General features: G+C 42.0%; 1 protein-coding gene across 2 annotated transcripts; it reads right to left on the reverse strand.

Annotated features, from left to right (window-relative positions):
- Positions 1-10,886: 10,886 nt before the first annotated feature.
- OSGIN2 (oxidative stress induced growth inhibitor family member 2) lies at positions 10,887-22,924 on the reverse strand. Of its 2 annotated transcripts, XM_066625436.1 has the most exons (7): positions 22,799-22,866; positions 21,220-21,437; positions 16,561-16,715; positions 15,472-15,608; positions 14,376-14,567; positions 13,249-13,340; positions 10,887-12,651 (listed from the first exon to the last, which is right to left on the reverse strand). In XM_066625436.1, the coding sequence occupies exons 2-7, from the start codon at positions 21,381-21,383 to the stop codon at positions 11,619-11,621; spliced, it is 1,773 nt and encodes a 590-aa protein (XP_066481533.1). In that variant the 5' UTR covers positions 21,384-21,437; positions 22,799-22,866; the 3' UTR covers positions 10,887-11,618. The 2 variants fall into 2 exon arrangements, with proteins under 2 accessions (XP_066481533.1, XP_066481534.1); XM_066625437.1 differs by lacking the exon at positions 21,220-21,437 and having other exon boundaries at positions 22,799-22,924.
- Between the last annotated feature and the right edge of the window lie 263 nt (positions 22,925-23,187).

Consider the following 23,187-nt stretch of genomic DNA (forward strand, 5'->3'; position numbering starts at 1 on the left):
AGCTTCCTGTATCTCACAGCGGCCCACCAAATGCCCCAGGGAGCACACCAGATAACAAGAGACCTCATCCTGGTGCTCTCCCCTACATCTGGCATTCTGACTTAACCCATTCCTAAAATCAGGAGGTTGCGCATACACATCATGGCTTGTACCCCATAATGGATTTTTCCTCCAGAAACTCGTCCAATCCCCTTTTAAAGGCGTCTAGGCTAGACGCCAGCACCACATCCTGTGGCAAGGAGTTCCACAGACCAACCACGCGCTGAGTAAAGAAATATTTTCTTTTGTCCGTCCTAACCCGCCCAACACTCAATTTTAGTGGATGTCCCCTGGTTCTGGTATTATGTGAGAGTGTAAAGAGCATCTCCCTATCCACTCTGTCCATCCCCTGCATAATTTTGTATGTCTCAATCATGTCCCCCCTCAAGCGTCTCTTTTCTAGGCTGAAGAGGCCCAAACGCCGTAGCCTTTCCTCATAAGGAAGGTGCCCCAGCCCCGTAATCATCTTAGTCGCTCTCTTTTGCACCTTTTCCATTTCCACTATGTCTTTTTTGAGATGCGGCGACCAGAACTGGACACAATACTCCAGGTGTGGCCTTACCATAGATTTGTACAACGGCATTATAATACTAACCGTTTTGTTCTCAATACCCTTCCTAATGATCCCAAGCATAGAATTGGCCTTCTTCACTGCCGCCGCACATTGGGTCGACACTTTCATCGACCTGTCCACCACCACCCCAAGATCTCTCTCCTGATCTGTCACAGACAGCTCAGAACCCATCAGCCTATATCTAAAGTTTTGATTTTTTGCCCCAATGTGCATGACTTTACACTTACTGACATTGAAGCGCATCTGCCATTTTGCTGCCCATTCTGCCAGTCTGGAGAGATCCTTCTGGAGCTCCTCACAATCACTTCTGGTCTTTACCACTCGGAAAAGTTTGGTGTCGTCTGCAAACTTAGCCACTTCACTGCTCAACCCTGTCTCCAGGTCATTTATGAAGAGGTTGAAAAGCACCGGTCCCAGGACAGATCCTTGGGGCACACCGCTTTTCACCTCTCTCCATTGTGAAAATTGCCCATTGACACCCACTCTCTGCTTCCTGGCCTCCAACCAGTTCTCAATCCACGAGAGGACCTGTCCTCTAATTCCCTGACTGTGGAGTTTTTTCAGTAGCCTTTGGTGAGGGACTGTGTCAAACGCCTTCTGAAAGTCCAGATATATAATGTCCACGGGTTCTCCCGCATCCACATGCCTGTTGACCTTTTCAAAGAATTCTATAAGGTTTGTGAGGCAAGACTTACCCTTACAGAAGCCATGCTGACTCTCCCTCAGCAAGGCCTGTTTGTCTATGTGTTTTGAGATCCTATCTTTGATGAGGCATTCCACCATCTTACCCGGTATGGATGTTAGGCTGACCGGCCTATAGTTTCCCGGGTCCCCCCTCTTTCCCTTTTTAAAAATAGGCGTGACATTTGCTATCCTCCAATCTTCTGGCACTGTGGCCGTTTTGAGGGACAAGTTGCATACCTTAGTCAAGAGATCTGCAACTTCATTCTTCAATTCCTTAATAACCCTTGGGTGTATGCCATCAGGGCCCGGTGACTTATTGATCTTTAATTTATCAATGAGGTCTGAAACATCTTCTCTTTTAACCTCTATCTGACTTAACTCCTCGGTCAGGAGGGGCCGTTCGGGCAGCGGTATCTGCCCGAGGTCTTCTGCCGTGAAGACAGATGCAAAGAACTCATTTAATTTCTCTGCCATCTCTAAGTCTCCTTTTATCTCCCCTTTCCCTCCCTCACCATCCAGAGGGCCAACCGCTTCTCTGGCGGGTTTCCTGCTTCTAACATATTTGAAGAAGCTTTTATTATTCCCCTTAATGTTGCTGGCCATGCGTTCCTCATAGTCTCGCTTGGCCTCCCCTATCACCTTCTTACATTTCTTTTGCCACAGTTTATGTTCCTTTTTATTCTCTTCATTAGGGCAAGACTTCCATTTATGGAAGGAAGCTTCCTTGCCCTTCACAGCCTCTCTAACTTGGCTGGTTAGCCATGCGGGCACTCTCCTGGATTTAGTGGAACCCTTCTTTCTTTGCGGTATACACCTCTGCTGGGCCTCTATTACTGTTGTTTTAAGCAGCCTCCATGCATTCTGGAGAGACTGGACTCTTTTTACCCTCCCTTTCAACCTCCTTCTAACCAGCCTCCTCATTTGAGGGAAGTCCGCCCGTCGGAAGTCAAGGGTTTTTGTTAGAGATTTGCCTGGTATTCTTCCCCCAACGTGCACGTCAAAACGGATCGCAGCATGATCACTGTTCCCCAATGGCTCAGTAACGTTTACATCTCTAACCAGGTCCTGCGTACCGCACAAAATTAAATCCAGAGTCACCTGTCCTCTGGTGGGCTCCGTGACTAGCTGATCTAAGCCACAGTCATTCAGCACGTCAAGAAATCCGGTTTCCTTATCATGACCAGAACACAAATTGACCCAGTCAATATGAGGATAATTGAAGTCCCCCATGATTACAACCCTGTCCTTCCTTGTCACCTCCCTGATCTGTTTCCTCATTTCAAGGTCCCCATCAGATTTCTGGTCTGGAGGACGATAGCACGCCCCCAGTATTACATCGCTGCACAAGCCTGGTAATTTAACCCACAGAGATTCTACGGTGGAGTCGGACCCACCTTCAATCTCTACTTTGCTGGATTCTATCCCTTCCTTAACATAAAGGGCCACCCCACCTCCAACACGCCCCTGCCTGTCCCTCCTGTAGAGTTTATAGCCCGGGATTGCGGTATCCCACTGATTCTCCGCATTCCACCAGGTTTCCGTTATGCCCACTATGTCAATATTTTCCCTTGTCACCAGACATTCCAGTTCTCCCACCTTTGCTCGTAGACTTCGGGCATTCACATAAAACCACTTTGATTTGATGTAAGGATTAGTGAAAGTGCTGTGTAAGAAAAGTGACCTGAAATCCAGAGGAATTCTTCCACTTCCACAAGTTCATTTCAAACTCCTTCTATGACTCACTAATTTATACAGTACCATGTTTTCTTGTTCACTGTGTTTCTTGCTCTGTAACACTGGCTTCATAGTAAGATATCTTTCACTACTGCTTGTGCAAGAGTTCACAGAACAGTGAACAGACTGCCACAATGACTCATTTGGTGTTCTATGTTGCATCTAAAACCATTATTTTGTAAGGCATAATTATGTTTTGCTGTTTGTATATGAACCCTAGAAACTGAGAGTGAGCAGTCTTTTTTTATAGCTATCCTACCTTATGTAGGAAGATTAGATTAGATGAACACTAGATGTTATGTATGTAAATCACTCAGGGTATTCTTGCTTTTGTCAACTCCCAAGCAAGAACTAGAAACAAACAAAAGGAAAATTGTGTGGCAATATTTAGGTAAAACTTGCTTTTCAAATTCTATGATGGGAAGAGTCACTGCCCTTTCCTTCCTCAGTTTTGAAAGAGACTTTCCTGAATTGAGTCATATTTTACATCACAGATAATGCTAAACTTCTTTTCCCCTTTGCTAAGGTGTGTTCAGCAAACAAATTATATTTGTACAGAACTTACAGAAGTTGTTCAGACTAACTAATACAGTAGTATGAAGATTCTGTGGATTTTAGAGGACCTTTCATACAAGACTCTCAGACTTCACACACCCCTATGCTTATCCATGCTTTTATCTATGGTAGGATAAAAATTGAATAAATTTTCACTAATCTCCTTTCCCTATTTGCTCTTGTAGATTCTGCATATATCAGGAACAAATTTTCTGGGGCTGTGGAGATGGAAAGATTTTTGCTAATCTCCCCTCTGACCCAGCACAAATGGGGTTTCTTCTGTTTACAGAAGACCACTTTAGGATACAACCCCACAACTACACTGACTGCTCAAACAAATACCTTCTCCATAATTTTGCAAGAACCTTGTTTGGACTGGTTTATTATTATTTAACATATTTTATAGCATAAGTTACACTAACCATATTTGTCTCTTCCCCATACTGCTTGGTTATATTCAGCAAGCCAAGTAGTTAATTCTATATTAATATAATAGATCTTTTTTCCAGTGGTGGTGCTGAGTTTCTTTCAAGTTGATCTGGGCACAGAGATGCAGAAAAGTAAGTGCTGCTCATGGGAGGTTTTCCAAACCCCAGATCCGGCCCATGGGTAAGAGTTTGGAGAAGCTTGCTCTAGCACTAGATATTGTCAGTGTTGCTGCCAACAATTTTTTGCTTAAAACAAACATTTCTTACCTTGAAGCTTTCCTTCCTGTGAATAATCGTTCCTTACCCTCACATCTGTGATTGTCCCTCCACTGCATGATGCAGCACACGCTCTTTTGGCACAGCTGCATCAACACTAGAAAGTTGGTTAGAATTGGGTTGTGAAATACACAAGCAGCGTTAGCATTAAGCTCCACTGTTCAGCAATTGGAACTGGTAGAAATGGCCTGGCTACGTCACAAAGACACACACCTAGAAGTTTTAGGAATGTTATTTCACTATGTAATTCTTTCTAGTCACAACTTCACTTGTTGCAGTATCTTTCAGAATAAAATATACACATGGTGGCATGAAACAAAAGAAGCCAGGTAAGTTTTATTAATTTGCATCATTTATTAGCATGGCATTCCTTGTAGAGATTGTTGAATGTTTCTGCTGTTTTTTAAAACATTTCAAATTGTGGTGCACAGTGTTCCAAATGGGGCCTTGACACGCTGTAATGAAATTTGGAAAGGCTATATTTTAGGCCATGCAACTGTCTAGGCCAGGGATGTCAAATTTGTTCCATACATTCGCTCAAATAGCACTCATGGCACCTGCTGAGGGCCAGAACTGATATAATTAAGCAGCAAATGTCACTAAGCAGATAATGGCCATAAGTAAGCACTTTGTTCTCATATTGTTCTCATAAGTAAGCACATTTGTTCTCATAAGCACTTTGTTCTCATGTTAACACTCCTGCTAATTGGGTAAGAGGCACTTTTTCAAGTGGGTGTTCCTTTTTTAGCAGGGAGAGAGTAACTGGCCCACCTCACCCCAGCACTGTCTGTTCTAGTGGCTGTCTGCTGGTATTCATTTGCATCTTCTTAGATTGTGAGCTGTTTTGGGACAGGGAGCCATTTAGTTATTTGATTTTTCTCTGTAAACCGCTTTGTGAACTTTTAGTTGAAAAGCGGTATATAAATACTGTTAATATAGAAACTTGTTAGTTGCAAATGACAAAATATGCAAATCTTGATTGTATTTTCAAGATATGGGAGAGCCCAATTACCACGTGGGCCACCCTTTCAGCCGCACCACTTCTGCCAAGGCATCTCTTTGTAGCTTAGCAGCTGAGAGATGCTCTGTGAAGTGACGCCTTGACGGAAGTGGTGTGGCTGAAAGGGTAGCCCAGGTAATAATTGGGCTCTTCCAGTGCCTTGGAAGCACCTCCCTCTCTCACCCCTTAGTCTGTACCTTCCCCTGTAGTGTTCCTTGCCTTCTGAGGTGAAAGGGTGACACTGGGAGAGCCCAATTATCATGTGGGCCTGATAAAGAGCATATCCAACCTGCTGGTCTTATGTTTGATACCCCTAGTCTAGGCTGCTCCCTAGTGTTTATAGCAAGTAGCATGCTTTAAAGCAGGGGTGCTCACACTTTTTTTGGCTCGACAGCTACTTTGAAACCCAGCAAGGCTCTGAGATCTACCAGTTTTTTTTACAATGTTCACGCCATCATAACATATAACATTTATGTGTACAATGTATGTTGGTGTACCTTGAGCCCCACTGAGTATAACAGGACTTACTCCTGAGTAGACATGCCTAGGATTAGGCTGTGAGGCTGCAATCCTAGCCACACTTACCTGGGAGTAAGCCCCATTGATTACAATGGGCCTTACTCCCGGCGTTTCCTCCCAGAGGCACCTGAAGGGGGGGGTCGGCACTCCGGGATCTACTCATTTTGCCTCGCGATCTACTGGTAGATCGCGATCCACCTATTGAGCACCCCTGCTTTAAACACTATGTCAAATCACTATTTAACCCATTTTTGCCTGGCCCACAGGTGTACACATTTGATCCCTGTTGTATATATGCAACATTGGGTAGAAATGGTTTAAAGCAGACCTTAACCAACGGCAGAAAACTTGGCCCTCTTAGATTTGTCCGAGCTGAATCAAATACTGTATGTATTCAGGTCTGTGGAACTAAACTGAATGAGAAAACCAAGAACTGTAGATGGAGTTCCAGTTCTTAAAATAATTGGAAGAAGCCTTGTTTTCTCAATTAACTAAGGCAGGGGTGGGCAAACTTTCAACTTTAGGGATCCTGGACCTTTAACAATTGTGTAGGAGAGAGAATTTCAGCAGGTGCAGCTTTTCATCTGTGATGACAAGCTGCACCTGCTGAAATTCCCTTTTACAGTTCTGGGAGACAGGAAGTTAAACAGTTTCCCTTTATTGGTTTCCTGATTTAAAACTGTTTCCTCCTCTCCTGCTATTTGCTCTGTCAGTGTTCTTCAACTTGTGGGTCAAAAGAAGCCAATGGGGTCATGAAGCTAATTTTGGGGGTCGCAGCAACCTTTCAAAGTCTGTACAAGAGAGGGCTTGGATCCAATCCTATATTGGTACTACTTTACCAAAACTGAGTTCTTAAAATAATTCTACACAGCCTCTTCTGGCTGTCTTGCCCCTCAGCTCCTAAGGCTGGCCCTGTTCTGGCTTAGACACAAGAGGCAAGGGGAAATGGGGCAATGGGTGGGCGGCAACTGACAAGGGGTAGGCAGATTGGGTTCCAGGAGGGAGACAGGATGGATGATGAGTCCCTAAGTTTCATATTTATTAGTGTCATGGCACAAAAAAGGTTGAAGCTCACTGTGCTACATTAACAAATTTGGGTGTAGTTGGAAACTCTCCCCAGGCAAACTTCCTGCACAGGAATTATTATTGTTTGACACACTTAACCGCTCATTTTGTTTTTAAATACTGCTTTGAACTGATACTATTGATAAACCTAATCATCCTTCCAAATTGCAAATTAGTGGGAGAATTGCAATTTTCTTCCTCCAGAACTCATTGTACCAGGGGTTAATTCTTTACTTTGAAACCATGGGTCTCTTATAACATAAATGTTAATCTGAAGTTGATTCTGCCATTTCTTTATGACTTAATGAAAAATGTCACTCCATCTTATTGTGCCTTCTTGCTAAAAGGCCCTAATCCAGTGCAGGCAAACAACTTTAGCAAGCCAAAGCCACAGCATAATCCTGGGGATCAAGGCACAGGTATCTTGCTTTGTCAGATTTTGCCTATAACAGAACCTGTAAATATTATTTAAAAATTCCCCAGTTGCCCCTTTTCATTCTTAGGCTGAAACAGGCTTCTGGGTGGTACAGCTCTGCTGCATGGGGATGAAGGGGAGGAAAATCTAGTCATGGTCTTTAACTGCAACTTTGGAACTAGTATTGATTGATTGTAGGTCCAGATGCAGTTAAAGACCAGTGTTGTTCTCTCCCCATATATCTCATCAGTGAGACCCATAAGCTTGAATGGAAAATTCAGTCTTTGAAAATTATTATTGAAGCAAATGTATTTCACAATACGGGAAATAGCTAAGACCTGTTAATTCAAGAAAGGTGTATACTCTTTGAAATCTGTTTGGACAACCATTAAATACCCTTCCAAAAAGAAACAATATGCAACAAATTCTGTAATTTTTTGTGGCTAGAGTTAAGTACATGTAGCTTTCCATCCAAGATACTTTGCCTTACCAAGAAAGCTTTAAATATGTCACTTTGCCCTTCAGATATAATTGGGTCTTGAAACACATACATAGCTTTCATTATTACAGTTATAATTAATGCTACGGGCATTCCTCCAAGGAATTGACTGCAATTAAAATAAGTAGTGTCAATTTGCAATGCCAATTCCTTCTAAAAATACCAGAGAAAATGGACAGATTCTTGAGTAAATTTCCACTAGTATAAAAGCAATTTAATGTCTTGGTACCACTTCAGGAAATAAAAATGGCTCGACAGTTATTCACAATCTAGAGATGGACCTTGTAAATCACAGCTAGCTTAATAAACTTTAATCAGCATTTCAGGTTGTTGTAAAGCACCCTAGCAGAACTGTCAAAAGAAGAGTTATAAAACTACTAACAACCCGACTATCGCACATAATTTCTTGGTCCTTTTCCCCAGTTCTTTCCATTTGTAAATGTCAGCTTCTTCTGTTCACTTACAATTTCATTGAAAAATCCTGCTGTGCCTGCAAATAGACACGTTGGGGCATACCAATTTTTTTGGAGGGGAGGGTCAGTGCAGTGCCACAAACAATACTATGTTGTCACTGCAAGGTTATTTACCTGAGTAAATGATGGTGAAAGCATTTAGCATTCAGAGTGGCAGAATTCCATATTCGCTTTTAACACTTTTAAAATTGCTGTTTTAGTGGCTATCTCCCTCCATCTGCATAATAGCAAACATTATGGAACAAGTATCCCAAACAAATCCATTCTGCTCATTGTACTTTTAAGCAGAGCAGTCTTATGCTTCTGTGGAAGCACAGAACAGGTGTTTGGTGCAAAATGTAGAGCCAAGAAACTCAGCTTACCTCAAAAAAAAAAAAGTATCAAGAAGCAGAAGCCAAAAGGAGCTAATTAGGATTTCTGGGGAGCAAGGGCTTCAAAATTCTAGTTCCTTGTTCCTACTTCCAGACTTGCTGAGCAAAACATGATGAAAAATAGACCATACCTGCAAATGAATGAAATAACTAGAACATGCCTATGCAGCATGAACATATTAATCCTAAGTGAAATCAGTGGCCATAATGCTGAAGACCACAGAAGGAGCTCTGCAAAGACTTTGGATGCATGCAAAGTGACTCTCTGGACTATTGCCAATGCCTCTGTCCTAATTTTGTTGGACATTCAGAACTAGCTCACAAAAGCTGCAAACTATCCTGCTTGAAAAAGCAGTACTGTGCCTCCTTCATGTTTAGTTGTTTAAACACTTCTTATATTCCAGTAAAATAACTGTAAGCAATAACTCAGGGGGTCTTGACAGTCTAACATTAAAATTGATTAATACTTTATTGTGCAAGCTAATGAAACAAAGCAGCACAACTACATTTAAGTCCTCTGGATGATTCTTATTAAACATACACTCCTAACATGTTTTAGAAAAAAATTATGGCTGGAACTTAACATTTTATGTACTGGTAACTAGGGACTATCTGTACAATACTGTCAGAGATGCAAGCAGATAACTGCAAAAGGCTAACTTTAGGAGTCAATGTTTCTTACACTTCAACACATGTGTGATAATTTTAAAAGGTAGCATGTGACTATCTTAAAGTGGTCAGTGGCTATGATGCAGGTGCACATATGCACGGAGATTTATTGGTCCGTTTTCCATTCAGCAACATACGCATACAGGGACTTTTTAAACAGCATGTGTTTTAAAATGCTCAGCTGAAGAGGAAATATCCATTGTATTCTGATGTGTTTAGAAACTATACCTCACAGGCACTGAGTTGCTTCTTTGGTTCATAGTGAATTTGATGTGTGCATGTCTCTAATCCTGAAATAAATAGCTCTGAATCCAAGTGATAGACACAGCGCATGTTTCCAGAGAGAGAAAAGATACAGGTGAAAGACTACGTGCCCAATCCTATACAACTCAGTGCTGATACAGTTGTCCAAGGACATACACTGCATCCTCAAGTAGGGCAGTAGTCATGGAGGTCTTCTCAAGGCCTCATTATTTATTCCCTTACATCAGGGCTACATTGCAACTGCATTAGCACTGGAAAGCTGGATAGGATTGAGCCCTAAGGGTATGAAAGTAAGACTCCGGAATGCCAGGCTTGTATTTCTACACTTTGCTGGCAAAACCTGACGTTCTCTGTGTGAACTTGGATTTTAGTTCTTACTGCTCAATCACTGAATGGAAAACGAGCAGATTTTCAAAACAAAAAAAACAATTATATTTGTGACCTCAGGTGTCCTGAACATTGTTTTAATCCTAGATCAGCCTGATCTCAGAGATATCACCTTATACATTCCACAATATACGTAAGAGGAAATTTGAAAGTTCCCCTCTAAAATAATTTTTATCCTATGAAATGGGTTGTCAACTCAGTTCCATGAATTGAACATAAAGTATTTATATTTTGTTCACACTTTTCATGCTTGTCCAATTCTTAGCAAACATTACAGGCTTGATTCAAAGGTGTCTTTAATGAACTCCTCCCGAGTTAAGAATTTGGGGGGCAGGGAGCTAGATTAAGAAAGCTACTGAAGTGGAGACTTATAGGGTAGAAAACCCAACAGAATGCAGCCAGTAAGCAAACACAAACGTATGCATGCTTCAATTCCATTAGAATCAACTTGTTTTTAGAGCTTAACTGGGACCATAATTCATATAAATCATTTAGGAACATGCAGGGGAACCACATGCTTTTGTTGTGGATTCTATTGTTGCACTTTCCAGTCAACAAGGCAAGCTATGTTTTCCTCAGCAGTTGCAGAAGTGAAAATAATAAAAAAACAAGCAAACAAAAACCCCCAAAAACCTTTAACTGCATATGGGTAGCTCCCTATCTGCATATAAAATGTTTCTTTGGATCATGACTGTGTTGAAGTTTCACTGATTTCAGTAGGCCCTAAAGTGACTTTACCTTTCTCTGGGTTTTACTTGGTGTGTTTCATCAAGACTTGGCATCTCAGACCAACACCACTTTAGTTCTGTTTTGAGACCTGAGAGATTAGGCATGTCTAAAATGCTAAGTCAGTAATGTCCAAAATGAGCAGCACTTCACATATGCCTAAATGAAACTACCATTTGCAAATAAGTATATGATATGTGAACAGCCTTCTGTGTAGTTAATCTTTACTAACTAAATCAGTAAATTCACTATTCATCGTACTGATTCTGTGGTAAGAGCACTGATACAGTATTTGTTTTGTACCAATGTACTAGAGGCCAGATCTCTGCACCATTCCTTTGATATTTTTCTGCATACAATTTATGACTATTGTTTGTCAATACTAAGTGAGGCTAAATCTTGGGTATAATTTACATTGGCTTCTGCTAGCAAAAGTATTTTTTTATTTTACAGGCCACTTAAAAAGTGCTAAGTTAGTTTTATTCAGCAACCATAATGACCAGAGTAAAATAAATAAAGTATTTGCTGCAAACATGCTACCAAACATTTGCTTTAATTTATCATTTACGTTAAGGAGAAGTTTCTATTCTTACAACTTGGTCTAGTTCTGTACAGTAAAACACTTAGCTCATGGTAGAAATTCTCTCTCTCACTCTAGAGAGGTAAATATGCACTCACTAGAGTAGGACACCAAAGTAAATCAGCATGAGTTGTTTTCATTTACTCTTTATCTGGAAAGAACTTAAGGAAAAATGGATATTCTTGAACCTTGTAAAGGCTGAAATACTGTAGTATCATCCTCTACAAGGCAACGCAAGCATTCAAAACTTGTGTGTATAACAAAAAATATGGCTGCCAATGACTTTAGCTGTTAATCAATTACTTATTAGCAGGTGCCTGTAGTTCTCTAGATGATGTCTATGGGTTTGCTTTAGGGCACTCAGTCTCCTCCTCCAATTAGCTGATGCTGCTTCTTCCGCTTTGTAGCCAAATGTCGTGTAATGCCCAAGGCCCCTCCTTTCAAGAAGCGAACAAAATTGTCTCCAACCAGAGGACCTACTGCAAAAAGATTGGGTTCCTTGGTGCATTCATATGTATACGGGTCAATTTCAATAGGGTTACCCTTGCACGTAATTGGTTCATTTGTATTATGGCCTATACCCTGGCCTTGGTCCTTTAAGAAGAATAGGTCAGGATGAGAACCTATTAATACTAAGGCTACAGAGAACTTTAAGATCTTCTTGAATCCAGAGGCACTCTGAAGGACACATTTCATATCTGACTGAAATGAAAGTACCCGATGTTCAGGAAAACTGGTATAAGTAGGATATAAATTAGAGTCCACAGCAACTGACTGAGTACACATCATCTGGTAGACCTTATGGTATTCTGGATAAAGCTTTTTAGGCAACTGTTTGAAAATTAAATTTGGGTCAGTGACCCTTCTTCGGAATGCATGAATTATAGGGATATTGTTGTTATAAGCACATAGAACCGCATCTGCTGCTGTGAGTCCACCACCTACAATTAAGACTGGGTCTGTTTTCCCATGTAGCATTCCTTGGCTGATGGCAGCTCCAAAATCAGATATGGAATGGAGCACAAAGGGAAAGTCTTCTCCTTCCACCTGGAGGCGACCAGGGGCATCAAATGTTCCAGTAGCAACAGCCACATTTTCAGCAAACAGGCAGAATGACACATGAGAACCATCTGCTGCTCTCTGATAACCTCTGATTTCCCAGTTTTTCTTGATCAGTGTGGTCTGCCCACCTTGCTCTTCAATTTGTAAATGCTGCGTTGAAACCTCTTCATTTACTTGGCTTTCGGCTTCACCGTGTTGTTCTCGGTAAAGCTTTGACACAGATGTTATGTAAGTGTTTTCTCTGAAGTTTTTCTGTAAGCCCATGACTTTAACATAGTGCTTATAATAGTTAGCAACTTCTTCAGGCAGAACTCTGTCACACTTTATATTTCTGAAACAAAAGACCAGATCTCTGGTTATTCGCATTTAATTTTCATATGCACATGCACAACAAAAGCACTCCCCTCAGCTCCAAAATTGATCAGGAAAGACTGTTCAAGAGCTTTTCAAATACGGTGGGTGGGAGTATTTAGTGGTCCTTCACTGTACTCTCCTAACAATAGTTCGCTTCCCACCAGCATATCTGATTTATAATCTAATTAAAATGGTTGATACTGTACAACGAAACTAAAATATCACTACAATAGCTGGTTGTCTACTTGCTGTTGACATAACATATACAACAGCCTACTGTCCTTCATTGAAACTTAAGTCTTAGAAGACTGAAATCTTTGACTTATGCTGCAATCCTAACCAACTTTCCAGCACAGACATAAGGGCAATGCAACTCTGAAGTAATGGAACAAAGATTGCCTTACCTTGAGCAGGCCTCCATGACTGCCCCCAGAGTGCAGGATGCAGCACATGCTCACTGGCATAGTTATGCCAGTGCTAGAAAGTTGGTTAGGATTGCACCCCTAATCACTTCTCTATCCATTAAGAGCAACCATTCCCCCTATATCAGTAGCTGTAAAATTATTTTCCTCACCTCCGCTTAGTAGCAGCCCAGTCTTTAAATGTGTATCCAGGTAACTCCATCCAATCTCCAAAGCTGATGGTCAGCATAGATCCTTCCATAGCCTAAGACAATATTTTCAAAATATTACTTATTGTCATCTTATTCCATTTATCCACTAACAAAACTAAATAATGACAATTTCAAAACAACAAATCAAAAAACTAAGTACCACACACAACAATCTAAGGACCAGTCTACTATACATTACAGTATCGGCATGGCAGGAAGCTTTGGCATGATTACACTCCTCAACACACTTGTAATGTCTGGACACAGCTTGCCATACAAAGCCTCATGAAGAGTTTCTATGGCAGCAGCTGAAATCCCCAAAGAACATCTGCTCTTGATATGGGAACTCTCCAAGCTATGCAGTGGAGTCCATGCTGCAAGCTACACTAGACATCAAAGCCAGAAATAACACCATTAGAAAGAAAAAGAACCCATAAAAGATTAGTGTAGGATGTAGAGCAGTCGTCAAACTGCTGGCCTTCCATTATCAATTTTGCCAACGATTCAGTCTTTGCATGATGTTTTATTTCTGAAAATGTCTTCAGCTGACTGTGCAAGGTGATAGTACTTTATGAAGAAGGAAATCAGGCCTCAACCAAAGGTTGCAGTACATGTACTCTACTATAGTACTACTGCATGGCTACCAACACTGATTGGTCCAAATCATCAAATACTACAACTACATTCCCAGCATGTGCTGAGAACTATTACTGTTAGAAATGTACACACTTATGGAAAATGTATTGTTGGAAATGTATATATGCTTCAAAGAAAAAACCACCAGAAAGGAAAGTGAATGCAAATACTAAACTGGCATTTTTAAAGAACAGTTTTGCAATGCTTTTTATGTTATATTTTCACAGATTTTGAAAACACTGGTATGTTCATTGAAAATACTAGACTCTCAACATGATACACCAAAAAAATTAACCTCCACAAATGAATATACATCAGACTTACAATCCATGCACCTATATAAAATAAATGCATGCGCTCATATAAAATATAACAAATTAAATCTCAGACATGGAAGCTGAAGTTCTCACAACCAAATAGGTTTTACTAGTATAAATGAAAGTTTTCCTCACATGCCAGGCCCCTCCAGGCAGTCCTTTGCCAAGCACTATATGAGGGATATAATGATGTGGTTCTAGTTTCCACTGAAGAACAGGTGAGTAGTCAAAATCAAAGTCAGCATCTGGATGAAGCAGTGTATCAAACAGTACTGCAACAGGATTTGAAGAGCGTCCTTCTAGGCCTTCAGACAGGTACTCTAGCTCCTAGTTTAAAAAGACAGATTTGGTTGAGAACGCAACTTGCACACAAAACACAAATTACATACAATAAAAGGTTTTAACTACCTTTAGGCCCAATCCTAACCCCTCCTCTTTGGACCTGCAAGGAAAGCAAGAGGGTGGAGAGGCTGCGGAAAAGGAGAATAGGATCTGTTGTACTCCACTGCCGCTGGATCCACCCCCACCTGCTGCCTCCCTGCTTCCCATTCCTCCCCCCTCCCTGCCCAATACTGATGCTCATGAATGTGAGGTTTTTAAGACTAAGGGTATGTTATGCACTTTACACTTACTAATATTATAAAGTTACTTAAATTTCAACCCAATCCTAACTAATCCCTCTATCTGAGGCAGCAGTACCTATGGAGCGTGCATTGCATCCTGCAGTGGGAGCGATAGTCTCAGAGATCTCATCAAGGTAAGGGAACAAATGTTACCCTGAGGAAACCCTCCACTGCATGAATGGGTCTCCTTGGATCTTCATAGCTATTTTGGTGGCACAGAACTGAAGACAGTAGAGAGAAGAGGAGAGGGACTGAAAATAGGATTCTGGTGCTGCTGAGATCCATCCCCTCCATCCTGTGCTCCACCTTCCACCACCAACCCTCCCCACCTTCCACCACCAACCCTCCCCACCCCGTTCTTCCCACTCACACACACATACACACACCCCTTGCTAGCTTACCTGCACTGCCAGCAGGTGGCATCTCCACTGGCCTGTGCACATGGCCACCAGCCATGCGTACTAGTAGCCTCACTGCATGCACCGGCAAGTGTGTTCTGCCAGCAGAGGCCTCATCCTTAGGGCTTTTGTAAGTATAAGCTAAAATGTTTTGCATGATTTGGAGCAATCAACAATGAAGAAAATTAATACAAGGTTAGCAAGACTTACCTGATCAACAATAGAGAGATGCCTAGCTTCTTTTAATTTTCTATGCAAAATTGGATTTGGATGTTCAGCTTCAGGTGACAAGTAAGGCCTGTATCCAGACAGCATGTAAGAGAGACAAATTCCTGAAGGTCCATTACCTGTTGTTTAAAAGGAAAAAAAAGTCACAAGACAAAGATTAAAGTTACATGATTTCCATGCAATGGCAATGATCAAGCCAAGCAAAACACATATAACTGATTTTAATTACAGAATTAACCACTCTCACACCGGTTAAAATCAAAGGGTTGTGTTTTTTTTTAAACTTTGATATTTTGGATGATATATCACCAAATACTCTATGCCAAGTATATTAGCTTGATTCTGATCACTGATTTAGGTTTGCTAGTTAAATGATGCCATGTTAAAAATTTTAAATAATCTGTTTATTGGTTGCTATATTTTTGAATAGTGCCAAAAGGAAGAAAGTTCCCTTGTTCTAGTCTAGGTATTTGAACACCTAGGGGGCAATTTGAGTACTATTGGAACCAGGATTCAAGTTAGTTTTTTAATGTTTAAAAAGAAACAAAAAAACTAGTTTGGTGTGCTTATTGGAAACAGAAAGATTAAAGGGTTAAAGATGCCTTCTCCTACTGTTCCACAGGCACTTTGGGGTTTTAAAAGAGGTGTAGGAGGGACTTTACAGACGTGCATTCATACTGTGTTAATCACCCAGCACCACCATTTCTCCATTCCAAATTATGCCCTTTTCAAACAACATTTCCTAGAAAAAGGGCACTTTGACTTCAATTACGCATTCACATGTACTGTGTTGTCAGACCCTAAGTGACGATAGTATATTCTTCTAGGAGAGGAATCTGAAAATTCCAGATTACAGAACTTTACTTCCTAATTACTTGGAGTAAAATCTTTTTTTCAATATTCTTTCATTCAGGATAACAAGTATAATCAGGACTATCAATTAACAATTATATCTCTATTTAATAAACACCCTGATACAGGACTGGTGTATCAAATTACTACAATTTTAAATTGATTTATTATATAGATTCTAAGTCACATGAATGCTGAAATTCTCCAAGAATAACTCACCTATTACTACCATTGGTAAAGTCAGTGGTGGGTCTACAGGTAGAGTGGTTTCTTCTAGCGAAGGCATTGTTTTAACATTTGTCCCAACGCTGTCACCGAGGTACTGCACTAAGGAATTCAAAAGGTGTCCTTCAGTTTCAGGGCTACAATAATTTCTATTTAAAGAGGAGGAAAATGGTTCATCATTAAAATACATCCTTAATAGCACCAAATTAATGTCAAATCACTGTATTAATGGGGCGCACGTGCGCGCATGCACACATAAAAGATCAACAGAAAGTCCAACAAAACTAAGTAGCATTACATGCTAATGAGTTCACACATAGCAACAAATCTGCAATGGCTTTTCCTACCTGGATACTATTTTGTTAGCATACAAGGAAAAAAATTTCTTTTACCAATTTGATGTTTACAGAAGGATAAAAAAGTGCGTACTTTCAGTGAAAAACATTTTTTGTAATAAATTGCTTTATATAATTTCCATAGTTAATTATCTGAATATCAGGTCACACAGTTCAGCATCTATGAAACTAACAATTTGACTGTGAAGCCGAAAGCTAAATAATGGCTATAGGTTTATAAAGGAGGTCGCATGAACTAGTTGCAATATACCACACAGATGAATTTCTTAAAAGGGAAAGTAAGTGATGTTAGATGAGAGCAGTGCAAATGCTTTCTCAAGAACTAGCATTTGGATGCAGTTTTGCAAATGGTTCCTTCCTTACAGACTGGAATTAGCTTCTGTTTAGAAAGGTATTTCTGGTTTTAGGTGGCTGTTGCCATTGCCCTGTCTTATCTGGATAATAGTTGGTCCAATCTGTCCCTGTTGCTCCAAACACATGTGTCATTCATCCATGCAAACACACTTATCTGCAGCTGAATGCACAAATCAAATTTAGGAAAAATCATGCAATAGTGTCATGGATGCACGTGTGAATGTACTAACATGCATGGTGTTCACCATATGGTATATTTTATACTGGACTGGTTCTGTATTGGCAGTCAACCATTCACAACACCAACTTAAGGTAGAGATTCACCAGTGCAGTGGTCCCTGCGCCAGCAGATGTTGTAAATGCACCATAAGGGATGTCGTGACACTCGGTGAGTAAGCAGTGCCAGCGGAGCTGCCTGTGTTGCTCCACCAGTGCTGCATCCAGCCCATGTGCCACCAGCAGAGGTAAGACTTGCGCAGGGCAGGAAAGGTGGTGGTTCAGAGGCAGGAGTGGGGGAAGGTGGACCAGAGCAGATTGGCTCAGGAAGGGGGTATGATTGGTAGAGGCCTCTTCCACTGTATCCTAACCCCCAGCTCGGGCTTCCCGGTATTATATCGAGCCGCTCAGACTTCAGCCAGCGAAACAGATGAGGATTCAAGTAGTCCCATAGGGCAGGCTGGGGTGTTAACTCAGGGTAAGGGAAAAATATCCTCTTATCCTAAGGACACCTCCAGCCTGATCCTAAGCTGTGTTAGATGCAGCAGAGGCCATGTGGCCCTGCTGCACCAGCGCAGTTTAGGTTTGGAATGTCAGTCATTTAAACAACTTGGGAAAAATATATTCATATATTTTACTCAGTATGACTCATAACTTTCTTTTTCTACTAAAAAAGAAACCCCATGGAAAGTAGTATTGCACACTTTGCCTACTCAAGTGCATATGTCAGAACGAAGCCAAGCAAGAGAACAACTCCAAGAGAGAAAAATGTTACTTCCTGCTTTCCTATTTATTTATTTCTCACTTCCTCTCATGCTGCATCTGTCCATTTACTTCAGGATGCAGAAATCAATCAAAGTTGACTGAATTGACCAATTAATGGGCAAGATATGGAAACAAAACTAGAAAATCCCTTTCTATTACAACATAAGGTGTAACTGCAACCCTGTAATTTCTACAGTATCACTGCTAATTCTACTACTAGTAAACCCTTGTTAGTCTGCCTGCACATTCGTGTTCTGCAATTTCTAAAAGAATTGACAAAGAAATGTGATTACATAGAAATCATTGAAGCTTCTACAGTAAAATAAGCTATAAGAACTTTTTCTATAGCTTCTATCAGCTGGTATGCTCAAGTAATATTGAACTATTTTACCTACGTGGGCTGCCATATTTTGTATGATGTTATCTTATGCAATATTAATTTTAAGGCTTTCAAATCCATTTTGGTTACCAATTGTTTCAATGGACAGTATCCAATCTGAAGCAACAACAAAGGACTTTAGGATAACTGCACCACGGCGCTTCAGGGTGTCACAGCGAATTCACATGGGCACTGCAAGATAGTTTCCTTTTCAAAGGAAAACACAGTATCAGTAGGGATGCCATGAGAAAACTACTAGGAACTACAGGGGCGCAGAGAACAGAAAAAGTCCGAGAACCTCTGGCATAAGTACTTATCTGTACAACAAAAATATCTTCCATGAGTACCTAAAAGGATGCAATCCTATACACACTTTCCTGGGAGTAAGCCTCACTGAAAACAATGGAACTTGCTTCTGAGTAGACACATAAAATTGCGTTGATAAGAAATTAGAGCAGACCAAGCAAGCCCAACAACAAAATACAATGCCTGCACACTGAAAAGTGTATAACTTTATCAGTTTTCACCCCTTATTCAGTGGATGTTAATTAACACAAAAAGTTAAATATAAAGGTAAACAAATACTTTTGGGTTTCCAAGGAGATCCAGTTGGTCACATTGGGTAACAGGATGGTGAATTAGTACAGTATTAAGCTTTGGTTTGATCCAGTAGAGTTTTTCTCAACATAGTTTTAAGAGTATAAAGCAGGGGTCTCCAAACTTTTTGGCCAGAGGGCTGCATCAAATATCTGGCATGGTGTGAAGGGCCGGGGGGAAAAAATTTAAATATAAAATCTAAATAAATAAATTAGAGATGGAACTTAGATGAGTGAATAAATAAATGAATGGGCTCATTCATGCAACCTCTCTGGCCCTCAGAACACCCTCCAGGTAGAACACCCTCCAGGTACAATCAGAGCACAATTCTGGTCATGTTCAGTTATTAATTAACAGTATTTATATACCGCTTTTCAACTAAAAGTTCACAAAGCGGTTTACAGAGAAAAATCAAATAACTAAATGACTCCCTGTCCCAAAAGGGCTCACAATCTAAAAAGATGCAAATGAATACCAGCAGACAGCCACTAGAACAGACAGTGCTGGGGTGAGGTGGGCCAGTTATTCTCCCCCTGCTAAAAAAAGGAGCACCCACTTGAAAAAGTGCCTCTTACCCAATTAGCCAATTACCCAATCAGTTGAGTGGGCCAGAGGCTTTCAGGAGACAAGAGGTTGGCTATGGGTCTGAAAGAGGCTTGCTGTGGGTCGCATCTGGCCCCAGAGTTGGGGTTTGGAGACCCCTGGTGTAAAGCAACAGTTTCAAAATATAGTGGCAATTACATTTTCCCCTCAACATTCATCAGTCTCTAATTAGTATCACAGTACACTCATCTTTAACAATTCCATTGGAAATATATACACACACATTTAAATTACATTACACTCTATAATTCAACACTTGTTTAATGGTTTATTAAATATATGGGACTGAACTTCTAATTGCCTATTCCAAGATGGTGACACTTGGTCAGATAACACTAGCAAATACATCACTAGCCACATTACAGTAAATGTCAGCAGTAACTACAATGCAGGCAAAATTACAGGTTATATAGATGAACCCTGTAGTAAAATTGCTGTATTTCTTTATTAGATGCTAACAGTACTGGAAGTAAAAGATCAAAGATCCCTAGGAAAGTTTCCAAATTCACAAAGCAGTTTTGAAAGAGCTATATTATTTGGCCATTATATTCATTTCTAAAAATAAGAATTATAGAGAATTAGGGAATTTATGCATTACATTACTTTTAGCAAGTGCACAGTTAGTACATTATACTACTACACCAAACACTCAAATATCAACCAGCAGTGTAACATGTGCAAATGACAAATGTGCATATTCAAGTTAACACAACTTTTAAGTAACTGGCTGGGATCAGTCACTGATCACCAGCATGTGAGCACACAGTGGCAAACATACATGTGCTGCTGCATTATGTATGAATCTCTCTCTCTCTCTCTCACACACACACACACAATATAATGCACTCTCTCACACACACACACATATATACACACTTGTGCACGTGTATTGTATAATGTGTATGTTAGAGAGATCACTCTCTAGTGTGTGTGAGGAAAGGGAGAGTGCACATGCTTTATATAGTGCATAAGAGAAAGAGTGTGTGCATTGTGTAGTGTGTGTGTAAGAGAGTGCATGTGCATTGTATAATACAGGGTGACCCCAAAAAAACAGAAACCACAAATCTGAATAAAACTGTCAATTTCAATTTTTCATCTTTGGAAAGAACATGACTTTTGTGCAAAGCGACCAAGATAACTGAAACTTTGGGGAATAATCGTACACAGATTGAAGTTTGAGTCCAGTAAGTTTCTTGAAATTTACCGGACCTTTGTAGGATTTAATAAAATTTTTATGGGTTCTGTTTTTTGGGGGTCACCCTGTATGTGCATGTTAGAGAGTGTATTGTATAGTGTGTGTGTGAGAAGAATGCATGTGGACTGTATAGTGTGTGAGAGAGCGGATGTGCACTGTATTGTGTGTGTGAGAGAGAAAGGGATTACCTGATCTGAAGGAGCAGGTTCGCAGCTTGGGGGTCCTCCTGGACTTGCAGCTGCTCCTGGATTCCCAGGTGGCGGCTGTGGCTATGGGGGCCTTTGCTCAGCTTCGGCTGGTGCGCCAGCTGCGACCGTACTTGGATCGTGCAGACCTGGCCACGGTGATCCATGCCACGGTGACATCGAGGTTAGATTACTGTAACGCGCTCTATGTGGGGCTGCCCCTGAAGACGGTTCGGAAACTACAATTAGTACAGAATGCGGCGGCCCATGTGGTCACCGGAGCCAGGCGGTTTGACTCTGTCAGTCCGCTTCTCCGGGGGCTACATTGGCTGCCCATTCGTTTCCGGGCCCAATTCAAGGTGCTGGTTTTGACCTTTAAAGCCCTATACTGCTCTGGGTCAGGATATCTTAGAGACCGCCTACTCCCGTACAATCCGGCTCGCCATCTCAGGTCATCAGAGAAGGCCTTTTTGCAAGTGCCGCCACCCAAGGAGGTCCGGGGGGCGGCTGCAAGAAATAGGGCCTTCTTGGTAGTGGCACCAACATTATGGAACTCCCTTCCCCTTGATTTGAGAATGGCTCCCTCTCCTGAGAGTTTTCGGCGAGGCCTGAAAACACTGTTGTTTAAACAAGCCTTCTGATTTCTGGCCTTCTTAACATTTTTATACATCTTTTAGTTTGTTACATGCTTGATTCCTCGGTGACTTGCTCTTTTATTCTGTCTTTTAATCTGACTACTGTTTTTATGGCCTCTGTAATGTGTTTTTAAATGTTTTTATCTGCTATGTATTAATGTTTTTAAAATCTGTTTTTTTAATATGTTGTTAGCCGCCCTGGGTCCCGTTAGGGAGAAGGGCGGGATAAAAATAAAGTTTTATTATTTTTATTATATTATTATACATGTGCAGTGCATAGTGTGTGTGTGTGTGTGTGTGTGAGAGAGAGAGAGAGAGAGAGAGCATGTGCATTGTACAGTGTGTGTATGTGTGTGAGAGAGAGAGAGAGAGATGGAGAGTACATGTGCACTGTACAATGTGAGCGTGCATGCGCATTGTAGTGTTGTGTGTGAGGGAGAGCGCATGTGCACTGTATAGTGTGTGTGGGAGAGCACACATGGGCATTGTAGTGTATGAGAGCGCACATGTGCACTGTATAGTATGTGTGAGAGAGAGCGTTCGTGTGCACTGTACAGTGTGTGTGTGTGGGAGAGAGGGAGAGTACATGTGCATTGTGTGTGTGTGTGTGTGTGTGTGTGTGTGTCAGTAAACGCAGGCAAGATGCCGAGTGGTTTCCCATAGAATGCATCGAGCCTGCTGATGCGGACGGGCACATCCTCCCAGCGGACGGGCACATCCTCCCACCGCTCTGGCCCTGACCCTGACCCTCCGGGCGGGCGAGCGCCAGAGCCACCTTGCACAGCCCGCCCCCTCCGCTCCCGTTCGCCCAGCCCCCCGGGACCGAGGCGGCGGGGGAAGGGAGCGAGGGAGGGGGCAGGCGCGGTGCCGGCTTCGCCTGGCGTCTCCTCAGCCGGGAGGGCGGGCGGCCGGGTCCTTCTGACCCACAAACCCACTTCCCGCGCTACCTGAAGTGGCTGGCCAGGGAGCAGCGGCAGCACCAGACCGTCATGGGGGACCGGCGGGCAGGTGAGCGACGGAGACGCTGCTGGCGCCACGGCCGCCTCCTCCACGAGCGCTGCCTCCTCCTTCTCCTCCTCCTGCCGCCGCGCGCGGCTTCCCTCCTCCCCCTCGTCTTCTCGCCTCGCGTGCGGCGCCGGGCCGCTCACACGGCGGGGAGGAGCCTCCACCTGCCCCCGGCCGAAAGCGAAGGCGGGAAGCCGCGGGGGGAGGAGGGAGGCGGAGCGCCGCCGCCGGCGCGCTCATGGCGCTCAGCTGAGCGCTTATTGTGAGCGCGGGAAGGATTCGGCGGGCGGGCGCGCGCGGCGGTTGACAGTCAACGGTTGCGCGTCGCCAA

This window comes from Tiliqua scincoides, chromosome 4 (assembly GCF_035046505.1).
Source record: "Tiliqua scincoides isolate rTilSci1 chromosome 4, rTilSci1.hap2, whole genome shotgun sequence".
Classification (NCBI taxonomy): Eukaryota; Metazoa; Chordata; class Lepidosauria; order Squamata; family Scincidae; genus Tiliqua; species Tiliqua scincoides.

Coding starts and splice junctions, on each gene's coding strand:
- OSGIN2 (XM_066625436.1), bottom strand. CDS start 21,383: ATGGATCACCGTGGCCAGGTCTGCACGATCCAAGTACGGTCGCAGCTG. Junction 15,609..16,560: donor TTTACCAATGGTAGTAATAG/GTGAGTTATTCT, acceptor TTTAAACAACAG/GTAATGGACCTTCAGGAATT. Junction 13,341..14,375: donor TGCCTGGAGGGGCCTGGCAT/GTGAGGAAAACT, acceptor ATATTGTCTTAG/GCTATGGAAGGATCTATGCT.